The sequence below is a fragment of the Chrysochloris asiatica genome, unplaced genomic scaffold, assembly GCF_000296735.1.
Source record: "Chrysochloris asiatica unplaced genomic scaffold, ChrAsi1.0 scaffold00175, whole genome shotgun sequence".
NCBI lineage: Eukaryota > Metazoa > Chordata > Mammalia > Afrosoricida > Chrysochloridae > Chrysochloris > Chrysochloris asiatica.
In genome coordinates this window covers 4513997-4523462 of record NW_006408693.1, presented here as the reverse complement: position 1 = coordinate 4523462, position 9466 = coordinate 4513997, and the positions used below count along the sequence as shown (strand labels likewise).

At 38.5% G+C, this 9466-nt stretch overlaps 1 protein-coding gene across 9 annotated transcripts in view; it reads right to left on the bottom strand.

The window, feature by feature from the left end:
• The window catches only part of PPFIA2 (protein tyrosine phosphatase, receptor type, f polypeptide (PTPRF), interacting protein (liprin), alpha 2), a 749227-nt gene that overhangs the window by 128722 nt on the left and 611039 nt on the right, over positions 1-9466 (bottom strand). For all 9 annotated transcript variants that reach the window (XM_006871823.1, XM_006871825.1, XM_006871827.1 and 6 more), the window contains one exon: positions 8438-8592. In XM_006871823.1, coding sequence (XP_006871885.1) covers positions 8438-8592 — 155 coding nt within the window. The remainder of the gene's footprint in view (positions 1-8437; positions 8593-9466) is intronic.

Genomic DNA, 9466 nt, shown 5'->3' with positions numbered 1-9466 from the left:
TTTTTTTTTTTTTTTCTCAACATACCCTCTCATTAATGTCTTTCTCTTGGTGAAATACTTCCATTCAAGTAATCAGAAAAAGGCAAAATTGAGAGTTTTTAAAATGGTTTCACTTATTTGTATATTCAACACAAACATTTTAAAATTAAATTACTAAATAAAATAATGCAACTTTTAAGATTTCCTTTTTTGAACTGGGTGACTTTTCCATTATCAGTTTATTTTGACTGATGGCCTTCCTGATACATTTCCTATATGTGAATGACACTCACTATTGCTTGGTATGTTTGCATTCCCCACAGTTTATACCTGTGGTGCAGTGAATTATTTGATCTGAATTTTCTAGCCAAAATCTTTGTAACTCCTTCTAAGTGGTTGGATGTTGTTGGTGTTAAGTGCCATCAGGTCTATCTGATTCATAATAACTCTGTACAGGGTTTCTGAAGAGTGGCTGGTGGGTTTGAACCACCAATCTTGTGGTTAGCAGTTCAGTGTTTATCCTACAGTGCCATACCATGACTCTAGATGACTGGGTGGGGCTATGCAAATAGGATAGCAAACCCTAATGAGAGGATTGGTCAGTTTTATCATTACACTAGGTTTATCTCAAAAAGCAGTAATGAGGGATCTCATTACCATCAAGAAAGAAGAGTCGGAAAACGACCATGTCCTTTGGATCCTGAGATCTCTGCATTGAGTCTTTTAAAAACAGAAGACAGAAGACTGTGATACCAGAGAAGTGGTGGAGGAGTGATGGCAGTACAAGAGTGCCAGAAGAAGAACCAAGAACATGAGATAGAGCAGTGGGTTTCCCAGTCCACAGAGCTAGCAAACCTGAGTGACGCCAGGCAGGAAGCTGGCTTGTGGAGTGAGGTACTTCAGGGCACTTAAGTGAGGGAGCTACATTTGCAGAACCATAAAACTACAGCTGAGCATCTTCAGACTGACATTCATGGAAGAGTGGCATGAAACTTAGTGGTAGCCCTGAAGGAACTATGCAATACTTGCCCAGGCAGAGACCAAAGAGCTGCATGACTGAGAGTCCAGGGAACAGACAGAGACACGCCAACTTGCATGGTTGAGTAGAGGCACTCCTGACTGGAAGAACTATATTCTGACCATTTCTAATGCTGAACTGTAGCCTGTTAAGTTCCCTATATGGAAATGCAGAGAAACAGCTGTATCCATCAATAATCAGAACATTAAAGGTATAAAATATGAATCTCCAAAAATTGGAAGTTGTCAAAAATGAAATGGAATGTACAAAGATTAGTATGCTAGACATTAGTGAACTAATAGGACTGGTATTGATAATGTCAAGTTGAAGAAGGATGGTGTTGCATCATCATTAAAAAGAACATTTTAAATCTATCTTGAAGTACAATGATGTCTGTGATAAGAAAATGTCCATACACCTACAAGGAAGACTGTTAATACAATTATTATTTAAATTTGTGTGCCAGCCACTATTGTCAGTGATGATGAAATTGAAGTATTCTACCAACTTCTTCAGTCTGAAATTGATCAAACATGTAATCAGGATGAATTGGCAATTACTGGTAAGTGGAATGTGAAAGTTGAAAACAAAGAGGAGGATCAGTAGTTGCAAAATATAACTCTGGTGATAGAAATAATGTTACCTATCAACTGATATGATTTTCAAGACCAAGGATTTATTCATTGTAAATACATTTTCTCAACAATATAAATGGTGACTATACACTTGGGCCTCATGAGATAGAAGATACAAGAATCAAATTGACTACATCTGTAGGAACAGATGAAAGAGAAACTCAATACAATTAGCAAAAAAAAAAAGTCCAGGGACAGACTGTGGAACAGCCCATCAATTGCTCATATGCAAGTTCAGGCTGAAACTGAAGAAAATTAAAATAAGTCTATAAGATCCAAAATATGGTCTTAAATATATCCTACCATCTTAAGAACAGATTTGATACATTAGATACTAATGACTGGATACCAGAAGAGTAGGGGTATGGCATGTTGTTGTTGTTGTTGTTAGGTGCCATTGAGTTAGTACAAACTCATAGCGACCTCATGCACAGCAGAACGAAATACTGCCTGATCCTGGGCCAACCTCACTACTGTTACCATGCTTGAGTCCATCGATGCTGCCACTTAGCCAATCCATCTCACTGGGGGTCTTCCTCTTCTTCTCTGACTCTCCACCTTACCAAACATGATATCCTTGTCCAGCAACTGCTCCCTCTTGACTATATATCTGAAGTATGAGAGATGAAGTTTGGCCATCTTGGCCTCTAAGGAGCACTCTGGCTGCACTTCTTCTAAAACAGATCTATTGTTTCTTTTGGCATCCCATGGCACTTTCAATATTCTCGTCCAAAACCATAACTCAAAAGCATCAATACTTCTACAGTCTTCCTTATTCACTGTGCAGCTTTTGCATGCATATGAGGTTATTGAAAATACCATGGCTTGAGTTAGGCACACCTTAGTCCTCAAGCTGACATCTTTGCTCTTCAACACTTTAAAAAGGTCTCGTGCAGCAGATTTGCCTAATGCAATGCGTCGTTTGATTTCTTGACTGCTGCTTCCATGAGTGTTGATAATTGATCCAAGAAGAATGAAGTCCTTGACAAATTTAATCTTTTCTCTGTTGATAAGAAAGTTGTTTATTGGTCCAGTGGTGAGGACTTTTGTTTTCTTTACATTGAGATGTAATCCATACTGAAGTCTGTGCTCTTTGATCTTCATCAGTAAATGTTTTAAGTCCTCTTCACTTCAACAAGCAAGGTTTTATCATCTGCATATTGCAGGTTGTTAATGAGTCTTCCTCCAATCCTGATGCCACGTTTTTCTTCATAGAACCCAACTTCCCATATTATTTGCTTAGCATACAGGTTGAATAAGTATGGTGAAAGAATACAACCTTGTCGCACACCTTTTTTAATTTTAAATCATTCAGTGTTCCCATGTTCTGTTTGAACAACTGCCTCTTGGTCCAGGTCCAGATTCCTCATGAGCACAATTAAGTGTTCCGGAATACTCATACTTTGTAATGTCGTCCATAGCTTGTCATGATCCACACAATTAGAAGCCTTTGTGTAGTCAATAAAGCACAGGTAAATATCTTTTGGATATTCTCTGCTTTCAGCCTAGATCCATCAGACATCAACAATGATATATCCTTCATTCTACGGCCTTATCCGGCTTGAACCTCAGGACGTTTTCTGTCAATGTATGCTTGCAACAATTTCTATATTACCTTTAGTAAAACTTTACTCACATGGAATATCAAAGATATTGGCCGATGATTTCTGCATTTTGTTGGGTCACCTTTCTTTGGAATGGGCACAATACGGATCTTTTCTAATCATTCAGCCAGATAGTTTTGTTCCAAATTCCTTGGTCGAGATGAGTGAGTGTCTCCTGTGCTGCCTCACTTTCTTGAAAGATTTCTATTTTTAGTCCATCAATTCCTGATGCCTTGTTCTTTGCCAATTTCTTCAATGGACCTTGGACTTCCTCCTTCGTGTTCTTTGGTCTTGATCATATGCTACCTCTTGAAATGGTTGAACATTAACCATTTCCTTTTGGTACAGTGACTCTGTGTATTCCTTCCATCTTCTTTTGATTGTTTCTGCATCATTCAATAATTTGCCCAGAGAATCTTTCAATAATGGAAGTCGAGGCTTGAATTTTTTCCTCAGTTCTCCCAACCTGAGAAATGCTGAGGGTGTTCTTCCTTTTTGGATTTCTGATTCCAGATCTTTGCACATTTTGTTGTAATATTTGGCTTTATCTTCTGGAGCTGATCTTTGAAATTTTCTGTTCAGCTCTGGGCTTCCTAATGTCTTCCATTTTCTTTAGCATCTCTATGCTTTAGAGCAAGTTTCAATGTTTCTTCTGACATCCATTTTGACCTTTCCTTCTTTCTTGTCTTCTTAATGACTTTTAGCTTTCTTCATGTATGATGTTCTTGATGTCACCCCACAACTCTCTGGTCTTCAGTCTTAGTGTTTAATGTATCAAATCTGTTCTTCAGATGATCTCTAAATTCAGGTGGGATATATTCAAGGTCATATTTTGGCTCCTGTGGACTTGTTTTCATTTTCTTCAGCTTCAGTTTGAATTTGCATGAGAGTAATTGATGGTCTGTTCCACAGTCTGCACCTGGCCTTGTTTTGACTAATGATATGGAGCTTTTCCATTATCTCTTTCCGCAGATGTAGTCAATTTGATTTCTATGTATTCCATCTGGTGAGGTCCATGTGTATAGTTGTTGGTTATGCTGTCTAAAGAAGCTATTTGAAATGAAGAAATCATTGGTTTTGCAGAATTCTATCATGCATTCTCCAGCATCATTTCTATCACCAAGTCCATAGTTTACAACAACTGATTCTTCCTGTTTGCTCCCAACCTTTGCATTCCAATCATCAGTAATGATCAAGACATCTTAATTGCATGTTTGATCAATTTCAGATTGACGAAGTTGTTAGAATTCTTCTATTTCATCCTTACTGGCTTTAGTGGTTGGTGCATAAATTTGAATAATAGTGGTATTAACTGGTCTTCCCTGTAGGTGCCTAGATATTATCCTATCACAGACAGCATTTCACCTCATGACTGATCTGGGTATGTTCATTTTGACAATGGATGCAACACCATTCCTCTTCAATTTGTCATTTCCAGCATAGTAAACCATGTGGTCATCAGATTCAAAATGGCCTTTACCAGTCTATTTCAGCTTGTTGTACTGTGGTGGCTTGAGTTGTGATTCTGAAAGCTGTGCCACCGGTATTTAAATACCAGCAGGGTCACCCACAGTGGACACGTTTCAGATGAGCTTCCAGATGAAGACAGACTGGGAAGAAGGAGTGATGATCTACTTCCTAATTTTTAGTCACTGAAAACCTTATGAATGGCAGAGAAACACTGTCAGATATAGTGCTGGAAAATGAGCCCCTCCGGTTGGAAGGCACTCAATATGTGATTGGAGAAGAGCTGCCTCCTGAAAGTAGAGTTCACCATGATGACATGACTGGAGTAAAGCCTGTGGGAGAAAAGCCATGGGACCTTCACTTGCTGATGAGGCACAACTCAAAATGAAGAGAAACAGCTGTAAAAAAAAAACATTGAAAATCAGAACATGGAATGTACGAAGTATAAATCTGACAAAATTGGAAGTGGTCAAAAATGAAATAGAATGCATAAACATCAATATCTTAGGCATTAGTGAGGTGAAACAGTAATGGCACACAGGAAGAAAATATAAAGTTAGTAAAAAGACAGAAAGAAAAAAAGACCAAAATTGATGTCAAGAAAGACTCTGAAACTTGCTCTTGAATGTAGGGAAGCTAAAGCAAATGCTAGACATGAGGGCATAACAGTGTTAAACAGAAAATTTCAAAGGGCAGCTCTAGAAGACAAAGCATTATAGTGAGATGTGCATACATTTGGAGTTAGAAAAGCAAACGAGAAGAACATGCTCGACATTTCTCAAGCTGAAAGGACTGAAGAAAAAAATTCAACTCTTGACTTGAAATACTGAAGGACTTTTTGGACAAAATACTGAATGATTCAGAAAGCACAGAAAGAAAATGGAAAACAGAGAGTTATTGTGCCAAAAAGATATGGCCATTGTTCAGACATGTTATCCAGAGGGATCTGCCCCTAGAGAAGGTCATCATGTTTGGTAAAATTGAGGGTCAGCAAAAAGAAGGAAGTCTCCCAAGGGGATTGACTGACACACTGGTAACAATAATGGGCTGAAGCATAGCAGTCACTATGAGGATTGCACCAGGCAGGGCATAGCAGTCATTACGAGGATTGCACCAGGCAGGGCATAGCGGTCATTATGAGGATTGCACCAGGCAGGGCATAGCAGTCATTATGAGGATTGCACCAGGCAGGGCATACTGTCTGTTCTGTTTTGTGTAGAGTCTACTGTTCAGCACCTTGCACCAGGCAGGGCATACTGTCTGTTCTGTTTTGTGTAGAGTCTACTGTTCAGCACCTAACAACACCTTCCCCAATAAACCCCCTAAAATGACTATTGTCTATGAGTTCTGTGTGGCCATTAGAATGAATTATCAAACTCAGCAGAGAAGGAGAGAATGCTCTGTGAGGGATGGTTGGCAGCAGAAATTATAAAGAAGATTGGAGGGTGGAGGGCTATCTGACCCAGGCCTCCTAGGAATCATAGGAATTGGTTTGGGGTTGGTATTGAATTTAGTTTTCCTTTCTCCTTGGGAAATCAGAGGCGGTCAGACACTGCCCTCTTACAGTACGAATCTTTGAAAATCTGTTTTAGGCAGAGAACTCCCATTGTAGATGTACTGATTTTTCATAATTCATTATTGTTCCTCTCCTGAGAAAAAACACTTTCAATGAAGTCTGACTTCTCCTGCTGAACCACACTTAATCTCTCAGCTGGCTGCACAACAGTTTCCTGAAGTTTCGCATGCTTTGTGTGGGTTCACACTGTGGAAGTCAAGAAAGGCATTTTTGAATAATAATATAGTCTTAAATCTGCCAACATGTATATAGTTATAATAGTAAAAAGTAGTAAAAAATCCTTTCTGTGCTATTGAAGGAAACTAAAGCCTGAGATTTATTTGAGAACCCCAAAGAGGCACTAAGCAATTTGTATCACTCGTTCAGCACTTTCCATTGGAGGTAGGCTACAAATATTTTTCCAGTAATTTCAGTTTATTGCAAAGTTAAATAGAATGGCAGTGATGATGGTGGTTTTAAACCATGGAGTTGGTTTTGACTCCCTTTATAGGTTTTCTGAGGGTGTGACTCCCTAAGAAAAGTACTGGAGTGCTAACCACCAGCTCGGCAGTTAGAGCACACCAGCCCCTCCATGGGAGAAAGATGAGGCTCTCTGCTCTGCAAAGATTGAAAGCCTCAGAAACCCTATATTATAGTCACCATGAGTCACAACCGACTGGCTGGAACTCAATAACAAGAAATCGTATGGGAGCAGAAAGCCTCATCTTTCTTACGTGGATGAGAGATTACAACTAGTCTAATCTATGTTGGCTGGTTAATTAGAATTGCTGACCTTGCTGTTAGCAGCCCAACTATAATCCACTATCCTATCAGAGCTCCTTAAATAGAAGGGTGTTGTTTTTAAGTGCCATTGAGTTGGTTCCTACTTACAGGGACCCTATATAAGGTTTCCAAAGAGCGACTGGTGGGTTTGAGCTGCCTACTCTGTGGTTAGCAGTCCAGTACTTATCACATAGCACCCAACCAGGACTCCAAAATAGAAGGATTGTTGTTTTATTGTTTAGTGCTGGCTAGTCAGTTTTGACTCATACCAACCCTGTATAGGGTTTCCAAGAAGTGTCTGGTGAGCTTGAACTGCCGACTTTTGTAGTTCAAACTAACTTTGTAGCCCAGCTCGTTAACACACAGCTCCACACCAGGAACTCCAAAATAGAAGGATAAGAATGTGGAAATCAAAACAATTAAGAAACATCAAGGTAATAAGAACCTATATGAAGGCATAAAAAAAGAAAAAGCCAAGTGTACATTTCGACTTTTCAAGAAATATCACATATTCTTTTGTACCAGTTTTAAAAACATAAACCAGTTTTAAAAACATTCCAAACTTACTGATCTCTATTTTTATTCAAGTAATCATTAACAATTGCTAATTCTAGCACAATCTTTACCGTCCTATACTCTCACCCCACCTCTAAGCCTAACGTTTGTGGGAAGCTACAAATGCTTCAAAGTAAGAAGACTTTTATTGACTTTCTATACTCTCTAAAGAATAATGTCTTTTTAATTTCTAAAAAATGGTTTTTGCTATGGTGGTTTCTCTCTCTCTCTCTCTCTCTCTCTCTTTTTTTTTTTTTCCCAGTAGAGAAGCTTTTAAACTCACATAACTAAGATTTTGAGTCCTGTTGAGATTCTGTGAGTTAACGTGCTGGACTACAAAATTGGTTTGAACCACACGGTCTGCGGTTTCCGTTCCTTGGAACCCCGGCACTTAACAACAACAGCAACATGGCAGATGCGGCAATATGCTCAGTGGTTTTAAGCTGGGTTTGAAACATTCATGTAAGATGACTAGCTCAATTCTGGAAATTACTAAAGTATGACATACTCTTCTATAAAACAGGGTAACAATAAAAACGCTTGCCTCAATGAATTGGTTTAGCTGTCACAAGGTTATCATTACGTAATTTCTAGCTATTGTCATTAATAGCGAAATCAGAAGGACTAACATTTTGTAATAGTTTTCCACTATAACTTTTGTCAAGCATTATCCAGGCTAAAGTGGATTTACAAAAGTGAAAAAACAAAAACCAAAGAAACAACTCTAGAGTTTTCCAGATACTAAAGAGAAGAATATAAACTAAAATAAACAAGAAACAGGTGGACACTCAGAAATGACTAAAGCAAAAGGCAGTGAAAAGTCAAATACTTGTATACTTACGGAGTTGCCCAAGTCGAGCTTTTTCTTTTTTACCAAACAAACGTCCTATTGAAGACTTGATTCCTTTCTTTTTCGGGGCTTTGTGAAGAGAGTCTTGGCTGCTATTGGCACTGCCAAGCCCAAGGCTTTCTGGCTCAAGGGAGGCAGATAAACTACTGCAAAACACAAAGAGGGTGAATTGCTTGTTTTGACTGAACATCTACAAGTGACAAAAGACTAATTTCCTTTATAAATGTACAAAAGGAGGAACAAGTAGACTTTGAGTGCTATTTTCTCTCTCTTTCTTTTCACATTTTCTATAGGCACCTTTAAGTATAGTTTCCTCAGTTATAAGACCCTAACATCTTCACATTTTCTCTGAAAATTTTATTTTTGCTCCAAATAGACTTATTTTTGTTGTTGTTGCTTATTCTTTGTGCAGGACTATTGGTGTGGCATTGTGGGTTAATGAGCTAGACGGCAAAGTCAGTTTGAACCACAATGATGGTGGTTCAATCTCAACACCTGCTCCTCAGAAACCCCATACAGGGTCGCTATGGGTCAGAACTGACTCAACAGCACTTAACAACAACAACATTCTTTGTGCAATTTACAACTAATCAAGGAACACAAGTTGGCTTATTAATTCACTGCACTAGCACTTGACCCTTTATGTATTTCTTTCTCAGAGTTCATCTATTCTTTTTATCTTAAAAATATTGACCTATGTGTCCTGGAGTGGCATTGTAGGATAAACACTGAACTGCTAACCACAAGGACAACAGTTCAAATCTACCAGCCTTTACTAGGAAACACTAAACAATGTTATGATTCAGAACAGACTGAAAGACACTTACCAACAACATGACAAGAAATATAAGTCTAATATGCCATTCTGATCTATTTATTAATGGATTTTTCTCTATCCATTTTTCTTAGAATTTTTTGGAGCCTAATTTATGAATTTGGAGTCCTGGTGTGGCACTGTGGGTTAATGCACCAGACTGCAAAGCCATTTGAATTGCAAGGTCTGTGGTTCAAGCTCACTAG